The sequence below is a fragment of the Podarcis liolepis genome, assembly GCF_965112155.1.
Source record: "Podarcis liolepis genome assembly, chromosome: 16".
NCBI classification, from domain to species: domain Eukaryota; kingdom Metazoa; phylum Chordata; class Lepidosauria; order Squamata; family Lacertidae; genus Podarcis; species Podarcis liolepis.
In genome coordinates, this window is record NC_139567.1 from 10319696 (window position 1) to 10346632 (window position 26937).

At 43.0% G+C, this 26937-nt stretch overlaps 1 protein-coding gene across 1 annotated transcript in view; it reads left to right on the top strand.

Annotated features, from left to right (window-relative positions):
- NUDCD3 (NudC domain containing 3) overlaps positions 1 to 26937 on the top strand; it is a 56181-nt gene that overhangs the window by 19840 nt on the left and 9404 nt on the right. The window contains exons 3-4 of the mRNA XM_083480709.1: positions 7489 to 7621; positions 14308 to 14451. Of these exons, the coding sequence (XP_083336835.1) occupies positions 7489 to 7621; positions 14308 to 14451 (277 nt within the window). The remainder of the gene's footprint in view (positions 1 to 7488; positions 7622 to 14307; positions 14452 to 26937) is intronic.

Sequence of the window (26937 nt, forward strand, 5' to 3'; positions counted from 1 at the left end):
AAATCCTTTATCATTCCATTGTTCAAATTATTACTACATGTTTTCTGTCAACCCTATCAATGTGTGTAATTGTTTACAATAGTTTTTCAAATAGATTATAAATTTCCCCCATTCTTTATTAAAGACCGCCTCTTCCTGGTTTCTAATTCCTCCTGTAAGTTTTGCCATCTCAACATAGTTAATCAATTTTATCTGCCACTTTTCCTTGGTTGGAGTTGTATCATCTTTCCAGTTCTGGGCTAACAGAATCCACGCAGCCGTGTTCGCTTACATGAATAGTTTCAACTGGTCCTTCAGGATCTCTGGACCTATAATACCTAACAGAAAAGCTTCTGGTTTCTTAGGAAAAGTTGTTTTCAACATTTTTTCCAATTCATTATATACCGTTTCCCAGAAGTCCTTTATCATCTTACATGATCATCACATGTGGTAAAAAGTACCCTCATTCTCTTTACATTTCCAGCATGTTTTAGACTTTGATTTATACATTTTAGCTAATTAACTAGGAGTTAAATACCAACGATACATCGTTTTCATATACCACCTTTTTCCGTGTATAACATGCCCCCATGTATAAGATGCCCCCTATTTTTGGGGACTCTGAATTAAGAAAACGGGGGGAAATTGCCCAGAGCTACACAGCTCTAGACATGCCCAGAGTTACACAGCCACTGACCACCTCCTTGCCAGCATAAAGGAAGGAGGATAACACTGGGTAACAGCTGGTAATCTCTAAAGCAGGCTTCCTCAACCTTGTTTTGAGACTACAATTCCCAGCATCCCTGACCACTGGTCCTGCTAGCTAGGGATCATGGGAGTTGTAGGCCAAAAACATCTGGAGGGCCGAGGTTGAGGAAGCCTGCTCTAAAGTCTCAGAAGGTTTCCTCTTACTACTGTCCCTTTTAAAGGAGGATAATATATTGTTGTTGTTTAGTCGTATCTGACTCTTCGTGACCCCATGGACCAGAGCATGCCAGGCACTTCTGTCTTCCATTCCCTCCCACAGCTTGGTCAAACTCATGTTTGTAACTTCGAGAACACTGTCCAGCCATCTCGTTCTGTCGTCCCCTTCTCCTTGTGCCCTCAATCTTGTGCCCTCCCTTTTCCAGGGAGTCTTCTCTTCTCTTCTCTTCTCTTCTCTTCTCTTCTCTTCTCTTCTCTTCTCTTCTCTTCTCTTCTCATGAGGTGGCCAAAGTATTGGAGCCTCAGCTTCACAATCTGTCCTTCCAGTGAGCACTCAGGGCTGATTTCCTTCAGAATGGATAGGTTTGATCTTCTTGCAGTCCATGGGACTCTCAAGAGTCTCCTCCAGCACCATAATTCAAAAGCATCAATTCTTCGGCGATAAGCCTTCTTTATGGTCCAGCTCCCGCTTCCATACATCACTACTGGGAAAACCATAGCTTTAACTATACGGAGGATAATATATCCTTCCTTAAAAGGGGTCCTAGCATATGTAGTTATAAAGGGAACAAATAACAGGCCACACAGTTCTCTAAGCATCTTGTCTATAGGTTACCGTAGCTGAAGGTAACAGCACTTAGCTGAGGGCCCAGATGTTTCACTCACGGGACATAAAATCAAAGTGGAATCTTAAGCTGGAGCACATGCAAGCATTTTTTCTTTGCTGGGGTGCGCAGTTGTGCCGCCCTCACTGCAGGAAATATGTATTTACGTAGGCTCTAAGTAGGACTGCAAAGTGTGTGTGTGTGTGTGTTGATCATGAGCCTTTTTAACGCATTGCATTTTCAGGAAATGTGCATGCCATCAAAACCTCAGTACATATTGCTTTTAGATATACTAAAGAAAACGTAAGCAAAGTTGACAGTTTAATAACCAAAAGACATGGTGATCTTGGTTAAAGTAATCATACAAGAGCCAACAAGAACCCTAAAAAATAAATGTGTCTTTACACACTTGATAATCAGCCACACTGTGGCTACATTTCACCCTCATCAATTTGTCAGCTGATTTAGTTGATTGCCAACTAAACCGAATAAAGCAGGCAGCCCTAGTTGTCGACTACAGTTGGTTGAATTTGTGACTAGTCTTCCACCACTCTTGCCTTTGCAGACCTCACTGCTTCATCTCCCATAATCCTTCAGTAAAACTTGAGCTAAGACATGTCAGGGTGAACATGTCAGTTGACCAAGCCATTTCCCTACTTTAGAGAGAGAGTCTAGGCCTTTGGAAGAATATCCTCTGGAAATTAACAGAATCCATGAGCTTCTTGGTGCAAACAATGCTAATATCTTCTTTCTCCTTGCTTCCTGCAGAAACTTGAAATCATTGTAATCCAAGCCTTTGAACATGGTGAAAAATCCTAGAGATAATAACGAATAAGCCAATGAGACTAAATAACTCTGAATTCTAATTTCAGAGGGACCACGCATGCCTGTCTTGTCCCCTGTGCATTAGGAAATAATATTTTAGTGCCCTCTGTGGGGTTTTATAGGTCAGAACTAGCAACTAGATACATGTCTGAAAATCAACAGAAAGGCAGGACTGGCAGATGGTGAAGACCTGATGTGGGTGCCATGTGCTCCTGATTTGTCAGGAGGCAGACTGTTGTGTTCAACACTAACTGAAGCTTCTCAAAGTCATCCAGGCTTTAAAGAGTATTAGTCCGTTTATCCTCCTGAAATCCATTACACTTACCAGGAAAGAGAGAGAGGGAGTATTGTAAATCTGATAGCTTCCCCCCTGCTTCTCTGTTCTATTTGTCCTCCAGCCCTTTTGGCTCCTGTAGTCTCTAGGCATTTTAGGAAGCTGGAATCAGCCAGGTTTGTTCTATGCTGCCATAACAACTGTCTCCATGGAAATGGAGCTCCAATGAGGGAACTTTTGCAAAGTCTGCTCCAGCACCCTCCTTATCCTTGCTCCATTTAAGAACCCATTTTAAAATTAAAACAAAATGTTGCCAGCCACCAGCAGACTTTCCCCCCAATTCTCCCACTTCTTTCTTTCTAAGCTGAAATTGCACCACACGAGTCGGGCCTCATCCCTTAGCCTGGATGCCAGGCAGGGCGATCTTGATGTACTTCCTCTGAGCTGAGCAGTGTGCTGGGCGAATCTATCAGACTGGATTTTACTGTTGCAAAGTAAGAGTAAGAGCTTGCATCTGCACTCTGCCCTGGGTTCCGCAGTAACATAATTGTGCAGTCACCTTCAGTTTCTTAACGGGATGGGCCCATTTTTCATCCCTAGTGATCAGCACAAGCCACTTAAGTCGCTTGTTAGAGGGATTGATGCATGTGGATTGTCAATTAGAGGTCAATTTGATGACCTGTTTTGGTAATCCTTGCATTTTGTGAATGCCTTATCAAAGCGGATTTATGTATCACTATAATAGTAAGTCTTACGGTCCATGGGGTCTCTGCCATGGGAGCATATTCACCCAGTGCTTTTCCAGCTGCAGTGGCTCCTGGTGGAGTACAGGATCAGATTTAAGGTACTGTTTTTGACCTTTAAAGCCCTTCACGGCCTAGGACCCTCGTACCTACGGGACCGCCTCTCCCGGTATGCCCCACGGAGAGCCTCAAGGTCCATAAACAGCAACACCCTAGTGGTCCCGGGCCCTAAGCAAGTTAGATTAGCTTCAGCCAGAGCCAGGGCCTTTTCAACTCTGGCTCCGGCCTGGTGGAACGCTCTGTCTCCTGAGACCAGGGCCCTGCAGGATCTGATTTCCTTCCACAGGGCCTGTAAGACAGAGTTGTTCCACCTGGCCTTTGGCTTGGAGCCAATTTGATTCCCTCCCCCCCCCCCTTTCTTTTTTTCTTTTCCTTTCTCCTCCTGAGATGAGGCTACATTTTAATATTTTAATGTTTCAATATTTTAATGTTGTATTTTAATTTTGTTTTTAAGTTGTATTCATTCCAACTTGTTTTTATTATTGCTTGTTAGCCGCCCTGAGCCCGGCCTTGGCTGGGGAGGGCGGGGTATAAATAAAAATTATTATTATTACTAGTGGACGCTGAGGGTGGAAAACTAGGGTTTCTATTAGCTTTCCTTGGGAGAAGGCAAAGACTTGGCTGCCGAAGGAACAATTGGGAGTCCTAAAGCGCGCTCCCAGTTGTTATTTGGCAAGTGAGGCTTGCTGTTGGCACTGATCATCGGTGACAGCAAGCCCCGATAGGTGCAAGTGGATCCCTGCTCCAAACAAGTTTGCCTGATAGCACTGATTGGTTCTTACAGCAAGCCCTATTGGGTTACTGATGTCATGGTGACATTAGATGGGTGCCCCTGTTGTAGCCTATTGCTACAAGGGAGAAACTGCTGGAACCACAAAGGACAAGCTTCCCCAACCTGCCTTGCCCCGCTGCCCTGCCTGGGACCCTTATAAAGAGAAAGTGCTGCTTACATTTTCCCTCTTGCTCGCTCAACATTTTTCTGGGGGGATGCTCTTCGTCTTTTTGGAAGAAACAAGAACGCATTTGGCTTTTGAAATGTTAAGGTTTTGTTTTGAATCTGTATCATCTATATTGTTTGCAATCTGAAGAAGTGTACATGCACATGAAAGCTCATACCAAGAACAAACATAGTTGGTCTCTAAGGTGCTACTGGACAATTTTTAATTTTTTAAAATATATTTCTACTGTGTCAGACCAACACGGCTACCTACCTGAACTGTTTGCAAGTACATTTCTTTGTAAGCTGCCTTGGGGGCCTTTCTTGGGGTAAATAGGCAGCATATAAATACAGTGCAATGAAAAAGTATAATTTGAAAACTATGTTAGCCCTATCATGGAAAGTATGAATCCGATCCAAGTAACCAAAGCAAATGGAGCGCCAATGAAAATTTGGTCATGGCTATTGTCTGAGCTATTGTCTGGTGCTGTGGGTTAAACCACAGTCTAGGCCTTGCCAACCAGAAGGTCGGCGGTTCGAATCCCCGTGACTGGGTGAGCTCCCGTTGCTCGGTCCCTGCTCCTGCCAACCTAGCAGTTCAAAAGCACGTCAAAGTGCAAGTAGATAAATAGGTACCGCTCTGGCGGGAAGGTAAACGGCGTTTCTGTGCGCAGCTCTGGTTCCCCAGAAGTGGCTTTGTCATGCTGGCCACATGACCCGGAAGCTGTACGCCGGCTCCCTTGGCCAATAAAGTGAGATGAGCACCGCAACCCCAGAGTCGGCCACGACTGGACCTAATGGTCAGGGGTCCCTTTACCTTTACGTATTGTCTGAGCATATAAATTGACTCAGCAATTCAGGATCTGAGAGGCCTCTCTTCTCCTCCCAGCCCACCACTTAATCGTCTCTCCTAAACTACAGGGCCCCAAAATCTTTAAGGAAGATGATTTAACTCTGATCATTTTAGCTACCCTTTTCAAGCTGAAATATCTATTTTGAGATGGGGATAACCAGAATTGTACACAGTATTCTAGCTAGGCCTGCACTGCAATGGCAAGGTGCATGATGTTATTTCTGCTCCTTTCCTAATAATTCCTTACACTGATTCTGCCCTTTTCACTGGTGCAGCACAGTGAGTTGACATTTTTAGCGAACTTTCCACTATGACAAAGAACGTTCCTGGATATTCAGAGCCAATTACACATTGTCAGTAGATAGGTAAAATTAGGGTGCTGTACTTCCAGCTGCCATTTTGTTGCCTAGTCACCCAGTTTGGACTCTTTTGGAGGTTTTACAGTCTGCTTGAGTTTCTACCATCCAGAATTTGATGTTTCCTGCAACTTGACTGCCCTGCTGTTCAGTCATATTATTTTAAGGGCAAGCATTGCCCAAACATTTCCCTGGCCTGCTGCAAACTTTTTAATGTTTTTTCTTCTAAAGTTAGAGGATTGATTGGTGCTCTTCTTTCTTAAATACTTTGAGCTTCAAGCTCCCTGATTTATATTTATAGTCCCCCAGTTTGTCTTGTATTTCTTGTGTCGACAAGAGTTCGTTATTTTTGTAGAAGTCTGGTGGGCAGTATAGGCCTTTGGCTTGCCAAGTTTTGTGCTGTGTGATGGAATAGTGGGGGGTGAAACTGTTAAGGGGGGGTTAATGGGCATGGGGTTGTGGGGGCAGTTTGCCTGGTTTTCCTTCCATGCTTTAAGAATGGACTGTGTGAACCTGTTTAGCGTTGTGGAGATGTTCCTTAGGTATACCTTTGTTTTGACCTGTGGGAGTGCTTTGGGAGGTGCGGCAGGACGAGAGGAGAGGCTTGTTCTGTGAAAACTGAGATTGCTTCTATATCCTGGAACTGCGTGATACCAGGCCAAGGAGTGTGTGCACCTACTTTCCAGTGACTCGGAAAGGGCAGCACCGAGTGCCGGCCATGCCATTCCGATCTTCTGTCGCAATGGCTCATGTGTCACCCTGTTCAGCAAACTCAAATAGTAGAAGTAAATCCAGTTGTCATAAAAAAGTAATAAATTGTGTAAAGTTAGTGCTGCCTACCTATTTTTTTTTTCAGAGTTCACTGTCCTCCATTGTCCTGTCCCTGTTTTTAAGCATTTGCCTCTTGTTGTTTTTCCACATTACCATGACTGACCGCAGCTGTCCTTTTGCTTAGTCTATTTTTAACCTTTTTCTTTTGTCTGGAGGCTACCCAAAGCTAGACAGAATTGAGTGGGGAGGGGGGCATTTAGTGTGATTGAGTCCTATGATGTGAAATGCAAACTCTCCCCCCCCCCACAGCCCCCCACAACATTGGCAATGCTTTACTTTCTGGCACTGGAGGCAACAAAAGGGTGACTTGCTAGTCTTAGCTCTCTGGAGAAGCCACTCAGGCCATTTTAATACAAATGTTATTAGTGGCACAACAGCTGGCACTCTTCAGTTTAACGTAGCAGATTTGTCATCCTTATGGATTAGCATGATGGAAAATGCAAGGTAAATATTGGGGGAGGGGCTGGGGGTCGGGAGAGGAAAAGTTGTTTCATGCTGCTTTCCCTGTTATCTATTAGAGGTAAAGGCAAAAGGTAAAGGATCCCAGGACGGTTACGTCCAGTCAGATTCAACTATGAGGTGCGGCGATCATCTCTGCTTTCAGGCCAATGGAGCTACGTTTGTCTGCAGACAGCATTTCTAGGTCATGTGGCCAGCATGACTAAACCGCTTCTGGCGCAGTGGGACACTGTGACTAGTGCCAGAGCGCATGGAAATGCTCTCTACCTCTCCGCCGCAGTGGTACCTATTTATCTACTCACAGTGGTATGCTTTCAAAATGCTAGGTTGGCAGGAGCTGGGACAGAGCAACAGGAGCTCACCCCGTCACATGGATTCGAACTGTTGACCTTGTGATCAGCAAGCCAAGAGACCACAGCACAACCCACGCCCTATCGGAGTGAGAAGGATATCCTAGGGTTGATATAAAGGCATGTGGACTTGTCCACTGAGGCTCCTGGAGCTCTCCTTGGGTAGATCTGAGCACCATTTTAGGCTTTCGCTTGCAGCTTGCCCTGTTTTTGTTTGCTTGCTTTTCTTTGGTCTTTGACTCTTCTTCCGTTCATCCATTTTAATAGCCAGCTTCTTACTCTCTTCTCCCAGGAAACAGGAGCAGTTCCAGGCAAATCCTGACAGTTACAATGGAGCAGTGCGGGAGAATTACGCCTGGTCCCAAGACTACAGTGATCTGGAGATTAAAGTCCCAGTGCCCAAGCACATTCTGAAAGGCAAGCAGGTAATAAGAATGAGGAACTGGGTTGTTGGGTGGTCCACTGTGGGTGAGAATCTCTCCCAATATCTTGCCTGCATGGGACAGAGATGCTGGTCTGGGTCAGTACAAGCGTACTTTATGCTGTAGTTGTCTCTATCTGTCCACCAGAGGGCCACACCAAATTGCCTTTCGACTGCAGCAGAATGCAGGCATGTAGCTGAGAGGCCTGTAGAAAACAGCTGTTAGCGCCCTGCTCCTTGTTCTGCATGTTCTTCTCCATACTTAACCAAACACTTCAGAACTCTGCTTCTGATCTATCAGCAGAACGTTTTGCACATTTTTTGCTCTCCCCCCCCCGCAAAAAATTCTCTGCACAGTTATGCAAAATAGACCTGTACCTAAAACAAATTTAGAGATCGAAAAGAAAAGAAGGGTCCATTCCTCAGTGGTAGAACAAATGCCAACCCCTGGCATCACCAGTTAGCAGAATCCTTTGCCTGACACCCAGGAGAGCGCGACTGCCAGCTAGCATTGGCAGTAGTGTGTGGATGTTGCTGGACAGAATAGGAAAGCCCTAGTCTGCAGTTTGCAGTATTCTTAAAATTGAATCCGGGAGACCACCTTCATGACCACCTGCAAGTTTTGCACCCATAAATATTACATTTGAATTGCCTTGGGACAACTACCCAAGGTTTTTCCCCCTTTTGTTTCTGGCTTGTTCACTCAGGTTCATCCCTCCTTGAATGTGTAAAGTGAATTGAAAGTCACTGTCCTGTGGCCAGGTCCTGATTCGCTTTTTTATCTAAGGAAAAATGGCTGCAGGATTATCATCTCCGCTGGCTGGCTGTCAGTTCCCCATAAAACCACAGTGAAAGAGCCCAACTTGATCAGCAAAGCGTACCTTTTGCATGATTATCACCTCAGTGTTGTTGATCTAAGATATCAAACCATTATTGTGTAAACAGCCTCATTGATGTTGAGATGGTTTTTCCTGGGGAATGTTATTTCCCAGGATTCCTTTTCTGCTGTGTTCCCTGGGACTCATGCCTTGCGGAGTGTGAAGTATTTTTAACTGTTGCTTGCTGGAGAATCTTCTGATTCTGCAAGCAAAGACTGTTTGCAGGGTGCGTGCAGATAGAGACAGTATCTGCTGCTGAAGCACGTAGCAAATGCAGGCATATATTTTTTTCTCCATGTGGTTTCCTTGGTCTAAGCATGCTTCGCTATCCAACTTTCTCCTTGGAAGGCAGGCCAGCATCACTAAACCTCATGTGATCACCTTGCTGTGGAGAAGCCCAAGGTGTTTATGTTAAGCCTGATGGTTGCAGAAAAGAAAACTACAGTGGTGCCCCGCAAGACGAATGCCTCGCAAGACGGAAAACTCGCTAGACAAAAGAGTTTTCCGTTTTGGAGGTGCTTCGCAAAACGAATCTCCTATGGGCTTGCTTTGCAAGACGAAAATGTCTTGCGAGTTCCTGCAAGTTTTTTCCCCTTCCCCCCTTTTTTAAGCTGCTAAGCCGCTTATCAGCTGATGCGATAAGCCACTAAAAGCTGCTAATAGCGCTAATCCGCTAATCCGTCAATGGGCTTGCTTCGCAAGACGAAAAAACCGCTAGACGAAGAGAATCACAGAACGGATTCTTTTCGTCTTGCGAGGCACCACTGTAACTTTCCTTCACAGGTTCATCTTTCCTCCCTGTTCATTTAGTAGTTTGTAACATTAAGGGCTCCCAGGTGGTGACGGTGGAAATTCCACACCCTTTTAATTCTCATTCTCTCTCTCTCTCTCTCTCTCTCTCTCTCTCTCTCTCTCTCTCTCTCTGCCTCAGCACACAGGCACGCACACACACACAATATTTTTTCCCCTGGACAGAAGAATGATGTAATTTATTTTGTCAGTCTGAGAGAGGCATATCTCTACTGCAGCCCCATTATTGAGGGGGAGGTTGAAGAGACGTACACAGACGGACTTACTGACTGAAGTGGTTAGAGTGAGGGCTTATTTTCACTTCCTGCTATCAGAGAAGCTGTTAAAAGAAGGGAGGGGAGGAGTGATATTTTGTGTGTGCGTGTGTTTTTCCATCTGGAAAAAAGGCTTGTTTTTCTTCCCCTCGGTTTATTCAGGGCAGCTGAATTGAGCACACTTAGTTTTGTACATCAGCTTCAACCTACACAGGTCTTTGTCATGTCAGAATAGCCCTGTTGTTGCAGGAGCATTAATTGACACTGACAGTGCAGACCTAGGGGTAAGAGTTGATAGCACACTTAACAGTAACTGGGCAGCTCGTTGAGGAAGCTCAAAATGCAATTTATTTATCATCCTTACGACAAAGCAAAATTTCAGAATGTCGGCCTAGATGTTGAAGCGTGGCAGGGGGTGCAATAAAGCACAAACTTCCCTTCCTGCTGTGAACTTGCCATGCTCATGGCTAGTTTATTTGCATTTTCCTCTGTTTAAATCCTTGCGTGGGATCAATCTGCAGTATTCTTTCTTCTCTCCCAGCCTCCTGTTCTTGCATGGCATTAAATACAAACACATTGGGTGTGTTCACATGGTACACTAAACCATGATTCAGTTGTATGTGCACGAGCAATAGCAAGCATCAGTCTTGTGTTCCCTTCCTTCCCCACTCCTTTGGAGTTGCCGCAAGGAGGGAATTGAAAATTTTATTTCTGCTTTTCACTGCCTATGGTTGCTCATTTATATCCAAACCTGGACAAACTGTGATTAGCGTTAACTATGGTTTAGGGAAGCAAAACCATACATCACACTGTAGTTAATGATCCTGGCTAGTTTCCTAAACCATATTTATCACAAACCACAGTTCTCAGAACCTAGTGAATAAATTAGCTGAAAGCAGAAGCAAAAGTTTCCAATCTCCTTGCAGTTCAGCGGGTGAAGGATAACGGAAGGGGAGTGCATGAACTCAGTACCCATGCATATAACACTGAACTGTGGCTTAGCATTGTGTGTGAACCAAGACATCTTATTATTCACTGAAAAACATAGGGAGGAGCCCTCCGGGGTTAGATTGGTCTACACCAGGATAACGTTTCTCACAATGGCCAGCTGGATGCTTACACACTCCGCTGTTTGTCCCTCATCTGGTGTCAGACTGCCTCTGAATATGTAGGCTTTATTAAGCTGTCCTTGCCAATAGCTCTTGATAGGGCCTGTCCGCTATAAATTTGCATTTAAAGCAATGCAAGCCATTGACCACGGTCATATTTTGTGGCAGAAAACTCCATAAATTACTTATGCATTATATGAAGAATGATTTTCTTTAAAGAGCCCAGAGGGACCTAGGCAGGAACGGCGAGGGTTCAGTTAGCTTGGAGAAAAGGGGGCAGCAATAAATCATAGAGAGCTTGTGGTTCTATTTTTCACCCTCAGTCCTTTTTTATTTTATTTTAATGAGCAGCCTAGCATGAGCAGTGAGTACGCTTACTGTCCCTGAAAGCCACAGTTTGATAACTGATGTAGTCACTTCATGTTATTTTCAATCTCATTTTATTTTGTGTTCCTGAATATGAATCCATCTGCCATACAGCAACCCAGTTTCACTGAAGGAAAGCTAATCTTTGTAATCAGAAAACAGAACTAGCTTAGCACTGTTCTTTTTATTAATATACAAACCTAAATTGATTGAACATGCTTTTATTTCAATCATTGTTGGCCCTTTGATTTGGTGTTTTTAATGCTATGTTTACCTTATATAAAGTGCAACAGAACAAAAAGAACAGGGAATGGGGTTTCCTTTGTTATTTTAACCCTATCCTGTCATCTCAGTTTCTGATTTGGTCACTGAAAGCTTGAAAGTAGAAGAAAATAGTTCTCTTGCTTACCACACACACACACACACACACACACACACACACACACACACTTTTCTCCTTTGGGGAGAGTATTTTGTTGAGTTGTTTCTTTGCTTTCAGTAGGCGTTTGTGGGTACATTTCTGCGAGAAGCAATTGAGGTTGAAAGCCAAGTCAGTGTTGGGTTTAATTTCTGAGCTCTCTAAGGCCTGTGACATTCTCTTAACTGAAGCTTCAACATCTGATTCTACATTTTGAAAATGCACTGCCTCCTGCACAGCTACAGCACATCTTCAAATGTGCCGTACTTGTGGGTTACAACCGGAGTGATAACTATAGCTGAGCCAAAATCTCAAGTTTTAATCTTTGTTCTGCTTTTTTGAAACACAATAGGGTTTGCTTCCCTCCTCCAGATGTGCATTGTGAATGGCATTCATTTGTGAGGGGGCTAGAAAGGACTATAACTGCGTTCTCCTTCCCCCTGTGTGCCTGCTCAGCACTTAATTGCCCAGCTGAAGAAATGCTGTTACAACTATTGAGCTCTGTGTGTGTCAAATCTGCACCCTTTTTAAAATCCTTTTCACTGTCAAGGTTAATTTGTTGGAACCCTGGGCTCCTCATTTTCATAGTATACATAGTCTCAGTAGTGCACGAAAAAGTGTAAATCATAGCATAATAGCAGTGTGTCCTGTTTATAACACTTTTATAAGTCCACTATTGCTGTTTGCTGATAAATGAAGCAAGGAACTTTATTTTGATTGTGAAAACCTGGCCTGCAACAACAGTGTCATGCACAGCATACAAGCAAGCTGTGCAGTCTGTCCAGTCCAGTGATCAAAATTCTTTGTGACCAGCCAATCTGATGAAAAGGCTATGTTATTTGGTCCAATACAGTTGCAGGGTTGTGCATATTCTATGCATTTACAAAAGGTTTAGTCCTTACTAGGTCAGGAGAAGAACTGTGGTCACTGGAAGGTAAAGTTGGGGTTCTGCTAAACATAAGTTGGGGTTCTGATAAACAGAACTTCCTGTGGTCAGAGTGGGCCTTCATTGCTGCTGCTTCATTCTGCATAAGTAATGGTCCTCAAATATTTTCAACTGTCTTTCTGGAAGGAACTATGCTCATGACAGTGCCAATAAAGCAAAAATCGGGTCCCAAAAGCAAAGCACATTACAGTATAATGATAAATTCTGCCCTATAGCTCATTTTCCTTTCATCATCTTTTCCTCCTTCCATTTCCCCAGGGCTTTCTTCTAAGATTATCCTCATGACTTATGTTTTGGTTTTTTGTTAGTGCTTCTTTTAATACTACATTTTCTAAAAATAGACTAAATTGTTGCAAGATAAGCAGCTCCTTCTGACATTCCTTTGCAGGCACACACAACCCTTTTTAGTATACATATTTCTTCTAAGTTCTGGATTAGTAACCTACTTTTCCATTCCTGGCTTGCTGCACAAAGGTATTCATCTCTTCTAAGACTCGATAGTCTGCTCTAGACAATTATCTCTCAAAAGTGTCCCATTTTATTTTTAGTTCTTTCCATCTTTCAAATGCAGTTGCGACACAGTTACTTACTGAAGCAGTCTCCATCTCTGTTTACTTCTTACTCTGAGAAGATGAGTCACTAAAAGTTACCTAAACAATGATAGCACATGAACATTTCAAGTGAGATCCAAACTCTGAATAAAGTCTTCAAAAACATGCAAGCATATCTATTGCAAACTCTCATGCTTTTAAGGACTTTGGTTTTTAGGGGGGTGGGTAGGGTTTTTTAGTTTTCAATATGAAGACCATATATGAGAGTCAGTTTCTTTCCTCACCACACATCACCATGTTCCCAAATATAGGACTAGGAAGACGAATATACAGCAGTACTTTATTGCCCTTGCCTCCCTTGACAAGCGGCAAGTCACCTGCCCCACATATCTTGATGGATTTGCCATATGACAGTCACCACTGTTCATCATGACAATTGTACACAATCATGGTACTGATCATAGAACCTCTGGACCCAATGTCTATATGAGTGAAAGAAAGCTTTGCAGGCTTTCCCCCATAATTTACACTCTGTTTTGTTTGTTGTTAACTGAAGGAATTCCACTAGGATATGTTAAAGAGTTCTTTTAATGTATAGAAATTATTTTTGTCTCGATCCCTTAGAATGATCAGGGTTACTTTAGTAAGCCTCTATACCTTGGAATAATGGTGGAAATGACAGCTTAATTATAGCTTTCCTTATCTGAGAGGGTCTTCTTAGTCCTAGTCTCTCACTATGCCATCATTGTTCTTTTTAAAACAAAACCTGTGTTGTGTTTTGTCTTTTTAAGTGGCCCTGGGCCCTTTATAGTAAAAACGAAAGGCAAGATAACAAACGATAAGAGATATTTTAAGTTACTCACTGTAAACCTCTGGGACGTGGGTGGCACTGTGGTCTAAACCACAGAGCCTAGGGCTTGCTGATCAGAAGGTCAGCATTCGAATCCCCGCAATTCGAAGAGGGGTGAGCTCCTGTTGCTCGGTCCCAGCTCCTGCCCACCTAGCAGTTCAAAAGCATGTCAAAGTGCAAGTAGATAAATAGGTACCGCTCTGGCGGGAAAGTAAACGGCATTTCTGTGTGCTGCTCTGGTTTGCCAGAAGCGGCTTAGTCCTGCTGGCCACATGACCCGGAAGCTGTCTGTGGACAAACGCCGGCTCCCTCGACCTATAGAGCGAGATGAGCGCTGCAACCCCAGAGTCGTCCGCAACTGGACCTAACGGTCAGGGGTACTTTTACCTTTTACTGTAAGCCTCACTGTTTGTCCCGCATTGTAATTCCATTCAGGTCATCTGGAAGGAGCAACAAAGGGTGAAATTACCTTTCTAATTTTCTTATCTATTGTTTTTCCTCCCTCCAGGTTTCTGTGAACATCGGTAGTAGTTCAATTTGCGTGGCTGTGGTGGAGGGAAGTGGGCCGCGTGTGCTCATGGAAGGCACCCTCACTCACAAGATCAACACAGAGAACTCTGTCTGGAGTCTGGAACCAGGAAAGTGTATCCTCGTAAGCACAACTTCTCCTTTTCACTGTGCATGTGTGTTCTCGGTACATGTCTGCTTCCCCCTTGAAAGTCTCTGAGCTTTAGTTGCTTCTGGGTTGATTTGGGGAAGCCAAGAGTTCTTCTTGAAGGCTGGAACAGAGACATTGCTTCCTTAGCTCTGCTACAGAGCTACCGAATTAGCTGCACCAGAAGATTACTCCATACACTTACTATTTTGCATGTGCTGTACTGCTTTTCTTGCATGGATGTGAGTACACTGATCGGGCCCCAATCTGTTTAACTTGAGGATTGCTGTTGCTCTATCTTTAGGCTGTATGCTTCCTTCTGCTTTGTCCTTTTCTTTCTGCTTCTTACTTATTCTGCACTTAGTTCCTATCTTTACTTTCATCTCCCTTTAAAGCCCATGAAGCTCATTGGGGAACCTCAGGTGGGGATCTGTGTCTGCTACCCTGAGCTACTAGCAGAAATGGTGGGGTCAAAATACAGTAAACAATAACATAAAATCTCCTGGTTTAGTGCACAGATGGTCAGAAATAGAGGAGTATCAGAACAGATATTTTTTGTTTGCAGTACACAGAAACGTATCTCCTTGGGCTTAGGTAAACCTTGCTATGTAAGAAGCTGCACGATCCCAAATGAGACCACTGGTCTCTCTTGTTCAGCGTTGTCTTACACAACTCTCTAAGGTTTCATATAGGAATCTTTCCAGTCCTGTCTGGAGGTGCCATTGATTGGAACTGGGGTCTTCTCCATGCAAACCTTGGTTACAAGGTTTTTCTACAGGACAGTTTTTTAGCCCATATTTGCAACAATTGCTCTGGGCTTGTGGCTTCCACATAAAACCTGAGTCCATGGCGGTTTCTTATATATAAAAATGCAGCACCATCCTTGTTTGTGTTACAGAGTAAAAACAAAGACAGATCCCTGCCCTTAGGAGCTTACAATTTAAATTTGAATACATGGAAGGCTACAAAGAAAGATGCGACACCAAACAGATGAAGAACATCCTTTCAATTCCATTCCCTTGGGCTTAGTTTCAGGAGGTGATGAGAACCAAGGGGAGAGCTAGGAGGGATTTGAAGCGGGAGAGAGATGGGGGTGCCAACAAGAAGGTGTTGTAGGAGTTCCAGACATGAAGGTGGCAAGGAAGAAAGAGCTGAGTCAAAGAGCTGGGATTTCTTCTAAACTCTAGTGCAGTGTCTTGTTTGTGTGCTCCTAAACACCAGAGGAGGAACGTGGGAGGCGCTGTGGGTTAAACCACAGAGCCTAGGACTTGCCAATCAGAAGGTCAGCAGTTCGAATCCCCACGACAGGGTGAGCTCCCATTGCTCAGTCCCGGCTCCTGCCCCGCTAGCAGTTCGAAAACTCGTCAAAGTGCAAGTAGATAAATAGGTACCGCCCCAGCGGGAAGGTAAACGGCGTTTCCGTGCGCTGCTCTGGTTTGCCAGAAGCGGCTTAGTCATGCTGGCCACATGACCCGGAAGCTGTAGGCCGGCTCCCTCGGCCAATAAAGTGAGATGAGCGCCGCAACCCCAGAGTCGGTCACGACTGGACCTAATGGTCAGGGGCCCCTTTACCTTTACCTTTAAACATCAGAGGAGAAAATGGTGGGCTTTTGGGGGGGGTGTTGCAGGTATCTACTGAAATTTTTGCAATAGAAAAAAAATGGCATGGCTCGGCTAAGTTAAGAAATTTGGGTTTAACGAGCGGTAGTTGGTGCTAATGACAGGTGCTGCAGCAATCCTGATCTGCTGCTCCAAGCTCTTTTTTTTTTTTGAAGTGATAATTAGGCAATTGCTGAGGCCTTAGCCAAGTAGCACTTAATTTCACATGATGCTCAAATGAAGGTCTTTGCCCGTTATCGCATTTTCGGTGTGATGGAGGCCCAAGCATTGGTCCTTGCAGGCCTTGTCCTGGCATCTCTCCAGATCCATATCTAACTTTTTCCGTTCTCAATGTGGTTTCAGGTGACTTAGATTAGTTGCAGGTACAGGTCTGCGCTGACATATAAGAAACATAATTTTTCTGATCATTTATTCTTGTGAACTCTCATAATTCTGGAATAGCACTATTGTGAGGCAAGTTTACTGCCTACCTTTAAAGTGTTGCGTTTCATTCCACTTATCAGATACGGATATACAACAGTGTGGACAGTGAATTTCTCCCTAAATGAGATGAAAGGATTTCAACAAAAAACTGCGGATTAGTTTGGGGAGGGGATTTCATATAATTATATTTAGCTTGCAGCAGTGCATTGGCAAGCTATCCTCCAGTGTTCAGTGATGTCATCTATTTACTATTGGTAGCTGTTCAGGCATTCTTGTAATGTGCTGGTAGTGTTGTGTTTTGCCGCCAAGTGTGTGTCTGCCCACGCGTTTAATTTGCAAATGATACCTCTAGGATGATAGGCAAGTACACAGGAGTTGGCTTCAAATTTTGATTTTTCGCTTTTCTGATTGCTTGCCGGGATTGGAAATAAGAAATGTAGTAAAAAAAACAAAAACACCTTTGCGAACCTATGGTGTTACCATAATATCCATGTATTTCTGTGACTCCCAAAAATGTATTTGGATACCTTATGAACTGCATCCCATGATATAAAGCAGTGGCAAAATGTCAACACGGCTGAAAACATCCTAAGACCATTGCTTGTGTGGTTTAAATCAAGTGACTAATGCTTGTTAGTTCCTTCAGGGAGCTGTTGCTAATGTCAGTAAGAATTCCAGGTCCTCTAGAGCAGTGTTTCCCAACCTTGGGCCTCCAGCTGTTTTTGGACTACAACTCCCATCATCCCTAGCTAGCAAGACCAGTGGTCAGGGATGATGGGAATTGTAGTTCAAAAACAGCTGGAGGCCCAAGGTTGGGAAACACTGCTCTAGAGAAGCAGCATCTTTTAATGCCTTAAACCCACTCAGCCTACTGCTTTTATCTTACCCTGACTCAGCTGTCATTTGATCCAGCCCTAGGACCAGCTTAGAGGACTTACCATCTTTTGCAATGATTGGTGGTTAACTTCATCATCTTTAGGTTTGATATTGCATTATCCAAAAAGATGACTGGGAGATTTCCAGTAGGAGAAGGTGTCTGTCTCATGTGATGGGAGAGTGGACAATCCAACTGGTGTCTCTCTCTCTCTCTCTCTCTCTGAGGTCCGGGGTCCAAGAGACTCAAGATGTTAAATTCTAGAATCCATGCTCCCAAGTAGCCTTATGGATAATCAAAATACTCACATGCCTGATTTTAATTGGATCTGCTAATTAATAAGTGTGTTGGCATTTGGACCTCTTTGTATAGAGGATGACTAGTAGGAAGCAGTGGAAAAACTCCATAAGCTGTTGAAAATTTCTTCTCTTATTGGCTTCACAATCAGTTTAGAGTTTGGGGGCCCTAGCAACATATATCATGGAACTGGTTGTCATATATGCAGTGAGGCCTTCCTTCCTTCCTTCCTTCCTTCCTTCCTTCCTCCCTCCCTCCCTCCCTCCCTCCCTCCCTCCCTCCCCCAAAGTAGACTAGGTGTTGTTTTCTGACAGAATGAAAACCTTGTTAGACAGGAAGGAAGCACTGCAGACTTAAGAGGAAATTGCATTTTCAGAATTGTTTAAAGGAAGTACTGTGCTTCAAGAACCAAGACCAAGGGAGAACAAGGAACTTCTCCAAACTTCTGGTCCTGTAAATAATAATTTTGTGTGTGACCCTTCTCCATTACGCTCGTTAGTGTGTCAAAGAGTGTGACCAAAATAGATTCACAGGAGCTTTTTTTAGCAACCAGTGCTGGGTGTTGGGCACAACACTTTTGTTTCTCCCCTTTCCAAGCTCTCGGGAAAAACCTGCTTGGTTAGAATGTATGTGAAAAACCTCTCTCCATCTTTTTTAAAATATATATATAAATGTTTTATTCAGTCTTATTCAGTCTTTTATTCTGTTGACCTAACAGAACTATACAACTGACAAAGAGCATCACAGCATATTGGTCATCGCAACCTCCTACAAGAATAAAAGTTATAAATGTCCCAATGGCTCAATTCAATAAACCACTCCACAGGTTCAAATAGACTGATATGATAATCATGGGAGACATGAATGGCGTGGTCTCCACCAATATGGACAAGGCACAAAGACTAACAGTCACCAAAGAAGGGAGACTCCCTAAGACTTTTTTCGAAATGACTGAAAACATGGACTTGATAGACATTTGGAGAACAAGGAACCCTCTGGAAAGAGAGGGAACCTTTTTCTCCCAAGCAATGATGACCTGGACCAGAATCGATCAAATCTGGGTTACTAGTGGAATGGCTCCAAAGATTAAGAAAGTGGAAATCTGCCCAAAAACTTGCTCCGACCATAACGCCGTGAAGATGGAGATGAAGCTCACAATAACTGGTCAATTTAGATGGAGAATGAATGACACCCTCTTTCGTGATAAGGAGATTCTCACGAAGGCCCAAAAGACTCTAAAAGACTATTTTGAAATAAATTTGAGGACCGACGTGGAGAAAAGAGTGATCTGGGATGCAAGCAAAGCGGTTATGAGAGGATTTTTGATTCAACAAAATTCAATAAAGAGGAAAAAACAAAATGAGAAAAAAGAGAAGATTTTGGAAATGATAAAGGAAGGAGAGAGGAAATTAAGAACAAAACCAAAGTCTCAAGACATTTTAAGAGAGATCAAGTTATATCAAACACAATACATGGAATTGATGAACCAAGAGATTGAATGGAAGATAAAGCAAATGAAGCAAAAGACCTTTGAATCAGCAAATAAATGTGGTAAACTTTTAGCATGGCAACTGAAGAAAAGGCAGAAACTAAATACAGTTACAAGCCTTGAGGTGGATGGAAAGAATATATCTAAGCCCAATGAAATCAGAAATTGCTTTTTAAGTTATTTCAAAAAACTCTACACTCAAGGCCCACAAAATGAAGAAGATATAGACAAATTCCTTGGAAAATATGGATTACAAAACATCTCTCATCAAAGTAAGATGGATTTGAACCAGAGAATCTCAGAACAAGAGATAGAGGCTGCCATTCAGAATATGCAACTGGGCAAATCTCCGGGACCAGATGGACTGACTTCCAGATACTACAAATCGCTGAAGGAATGGTTGACTCAACCACTAAGAGAAGTTTGTAATGAGATCCTTGAGGGAAAAAGGGCGCCTGAATCGTGGAAAGAGGCATATATTTCACTCATACCAAAGTCAGAGACTGAAAAGACCCAACTCAAGAACTACCGCCCAATATCACTCCTTAATGTGGATTACAAAATTTTTGCAGACATTTTGGCAAAAAGACTTAAAAGAGTTTTGATGGAGAAGATTCATAAGGACCAAGCAGGCTTTCTCCCTAAAAGACACCTGGCAGACAATGTAAGGAATGTAATAGACATTTTGGAAAAGCTAGAGGTGAATATAAACACTAAGGCAGTATTGATCTTTGTGGATGCGGAGAAAGCCTTTGACAATATTTCTTGGAGTTTTATGAAGAAGAATCTTCATGGGATGGGGGTAGGCCGGGGTTTTGAGAATGGTATGGCTGCAATATATTCTGAACAAAAAGCTAAACTGATTGTAAACAATGTTGTGACTGAGGAACTTAAGATAGAGAAAGGAACACGACAGGGGTGCCCGATTTCCCCATTACTTTTTATTTCAGTTCTGGAGGTGTTGCTGAACATGATAAGAAATGACCAGCAGGTTAAAGGTGTGCAGGTCGGAGCTAAACATTATAAGTTAAGAGCGTTCGCAGATGACCTAGTATTGACTTTGCAAGAGCCAAACACTAGTACGAAAAAGGTATTAGAAATAATACAACAGTTTGGCCAGGTAGCTGGATTTAAGTTGAACAAGCAAAAAACCAAAGTTTTAGGGAAAAACCTAACAGATATGGAAAAGGAGAAATTTCAAGAGGAAACAGGTTTGACTGTGGTCAAGAAGGTTAAATACCTAGGGGTTTACTTAACATCTAAGAATCATAATTTGTACAAGGACAATTATGAAAAATGTTGGTTAGAAATCAAAAAAGATTTAGAAATATGGTCAAATTTGAAATTGTCAATGTTAGGCCGAATTGCAGTAATCAAAATGAATGTATTGCCTAGAATGTTATTTTTGTTTCAGACCTTGCAGATTATTGATAAGATGGAATGTTTTAAGAGGTGGCACAAAGATATTTCGAAATTTGTCTGGCAGGGCAAAAAGCCCCGAATTAAATTTAAAATATTGACAGATGCTAAAGAAAGAGGGGGGTTTGCCCTGCCGGACCTGAAACTGTACTATGAGGCAGCAGCTTTTTGCTGGCTCAAAGAATGGATGCTCCTCGAGGACACGGACATTTTGGATCTGGAAGGTTTCAATAACGCTTTTGGTTGGCATGCATATCTTTGGTATGATAAAGCTAACAGTGCCTTTAAAAATCACATTGTCAGAAAAGCATTGTTTAATGTTTGGATAAGATATAAAGATCTATTGGAAAACAAAACCCCTAGATGGGTGTCACCAGTGGAGGCTAAAGCAGTGAAGAAACTCAATATGGAGGTCGGATGGCCGAAGTATTGGGAAATTTTAGAACAGGATGGAGATAAGTTCAAACTACAAAGTCAGGAGAAATTGAAGTATAAAGTAGAAAATTGGTTCCAATATCGCCAAATAATGGAATTCTTTAAACAGGACAGGAAAGTCGGCTTCCAGGTGGAAAAATCAAAATTAGAAACCGAACTGTTAGAACCCAATACTAAGAATCTATCTAGAATGTACAACTTGTTGTTGAAATGGAACACACAGGATGAAACAGTTAAATCGGCTATGATTAAGTGGGCTCAGGATGTTGGACATAACATTATGTCAGCTGACTGGGAATGGTTATGGAACACCGGTATAAAATTTACGGCATGTAATGCCTTAAAGGAAAACATTATGAAAATGGTATACAGGTGGTACATGACCCCAGTCAAGCTAGCAAAAATCTATCACTTGCCCGATAACAAATGTTGGAAGTGTAAAGAGACTGAAGGTACCTTTTATCACCTTTGGTGGACATGCCCGAAGATTAAGGCCTTCTGGGAAACGATCTATAATGAAATGAAAAAGGTACTTAAATGTACCTTCCCTAAAAAACCAGAGGCCTTTCTCTTGGGCATTGTCGGCCAACTGGTGACAAAGAAAGATAGAGCCTTTTTCATGTATGCCACAACAGCAGCAAGAATACTCATCGCAAAGTATTGGAAGACACAAGACTTACCCACTGTGGAAGAATGGCAGATGAAAGTGATGGACTATATGACACTGGCCGAGATGACAGGCAGAATCCGTGACCAACGAAAAGAGACGGTGGAAGAAGAGTGGAAAAAATTTAAAAGTTATCTTAAGGACTACTATAAACTTAATGAATGCTAAAATGTTGTGGTTTTCAGAAGCAAAAGGGTACAGGGATACAAGGTTAGACTATAAAAGAGGACTAAGATGATAAAGATTGGAAAGTAACAATTGGAAGTTGCTAGTTGAATTTTGGACATTGGGATGCAGAGAGGGGGGGTATGGGGAAGTCCAAGAAAAGAGGTTTATGAAAATATGTTTGAAACTATACGTGTATGTTTGTCATTTTTAGTGTTTGTCTGTTTTTTCTTAAAAATTTTGTAAAACCAATAAAAATTTTATAAAAAAAAAAAACAAATAGACTGAGCCCACCTGATGCTACAATGGCAGCAGCATCTCACTTTGGGGGGAGTAACCCCAATATTAACTATAGTGTTGAAAATTTAAATGCTGCCTGATAACAGCTGAGTAAAAAATTGATTTAGGAAAAATTTAATTTGAAAACTTTCCAAATGTTCGTGCATAATATGCCACGTTTATTGTCCTCTTTTGGAAATTATCTAAAGAATACATCCTGTGCACTATATATATATTTTTCCTTTGAGAGGAGTGATTTGACAAGATTATTATGGGCAACATCTTTTGAATAAAAACCTTATGCAAGTTCATAGTATTTATAGAAGTGCATGATTTGAGAGAAGATCTGTGAGGAAGTAAGGTTGCTATCCAGATTACTTTTTCAGAATTCAAACCCATGTTATCAGAAGAATGTGCTCTAGGCTCAGTCACTTCCCTCTCCCCTTGAGTATTCCCAATTGACCTACTCCCCTTCTCTTTAGTGTGAACTAGTCCTAATTTGCGGATGATCTATAGCTTTCCAGTTTATATATAATGGCAAACTGTAGTATGCACTTCAGAAGAAAAAAAATCCCAAAGATTGCAGCAGGGCAGGATAATCTCATGATTAAGTCAGAATTAAATTACTCATTGCTAGGTGTAAACTGATTTTAGGATGCAGAGGCTGCTGGGACAAAGGAACAATGGCTGTTCCCACATATTTTGAAAAATACAAAACCTAGCAGTTACTTTGATCTGTCTCTAGTACAATTGAGAACACACAGATCTCTGGTAAGGCAGATTGCTGACGTAAAGAGAAGGCTGATAGCCTTCATATTAGCAAACCCGGAGATTAATTTTCAGTGGTGTTCTAAATGCCAAATTGGATAATGCTATATAGTGGCCGGAGGGCATGCAAATTCTGAAAGTTAGGTTTTATCTTCAGGTGATCGAAAATAACTTCTCAGTTTTAAGATCCCACTTCTAGATGACTGAAAGATGAAGTTGCTTAATTGAATTGGAACACACAAGAGGAGGCGAGGGGGGAGCATGCAAGCATAAGGCATGTTCACATAGTGCCAAACCACGGTTTGTACCGAGCCATCTTGTGCTACAGATGGGATGGTACGTTATTTGGTTGGAATGGTGACAGCACAACCCTAACTTTTTCACAATGCCGCATTGCCAACTTTTGTTTTCAACCATCCTCCTAACATTATTAGTGGTTCAGCTATTGAACATTTTCAAGTGCTCTGTTTTATGTGCGTTTTGGAACTGTTGTAAAATTTCAAGAGAAAGTAAAATTGCCTAGGGCTCCTTCAAATTACAATTAGACTCTAGGTGCGGAATTGACCTGTAAACGTGCGGGCAGGAAGGGTATAAATTCATGGGGATGCAAAGGTCAAACGTGTTGTGGCAGTAACCCTTGCTTGAGTTGGACATGGTTTCCTTTATTGCATGGATTCTGGGTTTTGGAAAATAATTGCCTATGTCATTGAAATCAGTGGAAGGGTCTTCAACCCCTTTTAAAGCATTCTGAGCCAGTGTCATCACTACATTGTGTACTATTCTGAGCCAGTGTGAATTCCAAAAATGAGTTCGACTTTGTGTATGTCCTGAATCTCCTACCAATCTGTTTCCTTGGGTTTCAAGTGTTGTGAGAGAGAAAGAGAGGTATAAAAGCTTCTCCCAACCCACTTTCTCCATACTATGTATAATTTCATAAACCTCGATCGTGTCCCCCGAAGGCGCTCCAAACTGTTGCTCATTTTGGTCTTCTTTTCCCGGCACTTCCAGTGGTGGCTTTCCTGTGGCCCTCCAGATTCCGCTGGGCTACAGCTTTTGTAGTCCTTAACCGTTGTCCATGCTGCATGGTCCAGCAACAGCTGGAGGGCTACAGCTAAATCGCCCCATCTCTACAATTCTTTCAATCTGAAAGAGTATCAATCTGAACAAATAATATTACAAATACATGCATATGCGGAAAGACATTGCAATCCTCACCATTCTATGGAGTCCCTGAAGATCTTTAAGGAGAGGTGTATGTTAGAACCACAGCAATCTCAAAAACGATAGCAATTTTGGGAAGTATTTTATCTTATGTTTGGGGGTTCCTCTGAGGAAAGCAACAATTTCCCCTTGGAACGCCCTCCTTTTTGCAGCTTCAGTTCCCAAGGCAAAGAGTCTTCCCACAAGCTTCCTCAGATGGACCTTTTCACTCCCAGCGCCTTATGCAAACTTTTCTTAGAAATACCATGCTGGTGTGATTGCTTTACCGCAGATGAAGCTCTCTTCGCCTGGGCTGTTGTGGTGCATCCTGTCTCTCCACACCCCGCTGACAAACAAGTTGTTTAAGTGAATATGTGACTCGCCTCTTCGTTTCACCTTCTCCTTGCAGCATATGGAATTTATGACCTTTTTTGCTTCTCTCCCCGGCAGCCTCGCAAAGAGCAGCTTTCTCTTCCTGCCAGACTGTCTCTCCGAAGCTACTTTTTCTTTGTTGTCATGGAACAGATTCTTGCATCTCCAAGTGCACCCAGGCCATGCAGCCCCGTCAAGCTGGGGTGGCAGCTAAAAGTGTAACCCGTTTCAGCCTTGTTCCCGCCCACTCCTGTGTACTTGGGAAGAAACTTGCAGGGCTTTGGTGCAATAGCTTTCTTTTTCTTTTGCAAAGTGTGAAGTGCCTCTCTTGGTTGGTGCAAAGCACTGCACCACCAAGAGTTAGCCGAGATTATATTAATTTCCCAATCAGTGTACTTCAGGGACCTCTCTGCTGGATCCTGCCCCAAAGGTTGCCTAATCTAACCAGATTCCTTCTCCTCTCCGCACAATAGTAGGATGCACATCAGGAAAGCATCTGAAACCCAGCATCGATACTTCCCCTGAATGTGGAGGTTCTATTAGCTGCCATATCTGTCAATGGTCCTTTATGGAAAGACCATGGATCCCACAAGCTATGTGTTATGAGACGAATTGCTTTCACCTTCTGCAAAGTATCTTTACTGGGTGCTCCCTAGTAGTATGAGACAAGGAGAAGTTACTTTCCACACAGCTCATATAGAGTGTGTGTGTGTACATGTGTGTGTGTGTCTGTGTGTCTCACTCACAGGATCATCACCTTGTTGTGGTGAGTGGGCTTGCATGTTCCTATGACCCCTGTGAGCAAAGCCATCGGGAGTCTCACACTCCCAGCAGAGTCACCCAAGGCAGTAAGGTCAAAGGGGAGGAGCTAGACAAAGAATGATCCAAGAAGTCCTCAATGACAGAACAGGTGGAAGATAACAAGCGGTATGTTACAAGGCTTTGAAGGCGGATGAAGTCTGCAGCAGATAAGAATCTACCGGTTGCCGTGATACTCATCCCATTGGAATAGAGCCTTACTGTGAAGACTGTGCGTTGGTCAATGTGCACTGATCTACACTCATAAAACAAATTCATGCACAGGTGTCTTCCAAAAACCTATCCCAAACCCAAAACCGTGTTCTTGGAAGATAATCTTACTTGGCTACAAGTGGAAGAAGAAGAAGAAGAAGAAGAAAGAGAGGGGGGGGAAGTGTAGAAACATCTTATGCCAACCTTGATCTTACCCCCCCCCCCAGACTAAATTAAATAGCACCAAAGGCTTTAACTTTTCTTCATAGAGAAGGGGATGCATCCCAATAGATTTTGGTTTAGTTGCTTTTTCCTGTACCTTTTTCCAGCTCTCTGATATTGGCCCAGATAGGAGGAGGGTTATGTTACTGACTGAAGCCAAAGGCCAATTGGCTGTATCCACGTGTAGTTCAATAATAGCTGAAAAGCTTGGCCTCTTGCCACCATAACTTATGGCTATATATTATCTCTGCAAATTAATCAGGCCCTTGAATTTTTAGGCTATACAAAACTGGGCATGATGTCACTCGTAGCCAATTAAAGTGCTTGGATTGTGTCTCTAGAAGGGAGGGTTAGCTATACCAATTCGGATGGGGTGCTTCCTGTCATGTTGCGTATGGTGGGTACATTGAGATAGTTCTGTGAGAGATTTTACATGCTTTGTGCTTTGTTTAGTGCTGAAATTGAAGCCGACTTGCTGGCACACAGGCGTCACTCTAGAGATGGTGATGTCTGCTCTTGCCAACCTGCCTTGCTGTTGCCCCATTGGCTATATGGATCAGATGAGGCAATAACTCAGGTGTTGAAACCACCCCAAAGCTGTGCTTGCAGAGTAATTTGGTGAAATAAAATGAAATAAAATACACCCCCCCTTAAGGGCATAGGAGGATAGCACTGTCCGCTTAGTGCGCTAAAAATGTCCTTTTGAGCACATTTTCTCGCAGGCATGATATGCATTATATTATGATTCTATTACGATTCAGCTGAGATTCCTGCGTTGCAGAGGGTGTTGCTTGGAGAATGCTTTTCAGCCCCATGGAACCTCCAATGTGGGGTTCCGCAGGGCTCAATTTTATCCCCCATGTTGTTTAACATCTACATGAAACCGCTGAGTGGAGTTATCTGGAGGTTTGGAGTAAATTGTCAGCAGTATGCTGATGACAGTTAGCTCTATTTCTCCTTTACATCTGCAGGTGAGGCGGTGGAAGTGCTGGACCAGTGGTGTCTTGTCTCCATAATGAACTGGATGAGAGCCAACAACTGAATCTCAATCCTGATAAGACAGAGGCACTGCTAGTGGGTGGTTCCTCAGACCAGACGGCTGGGAGGTCGCCTGCTCTTGGTGGGGCTATGCTGCCCCTGAAGGAGCAGGTTCATAGTTTGGGGGTCTTCCTGGATCCTTTCCTGTCGCTTGAGGCCAGGTGGCCTCAGTGGCCCAAAGTACCTTCCATCAGCTTCGGATGG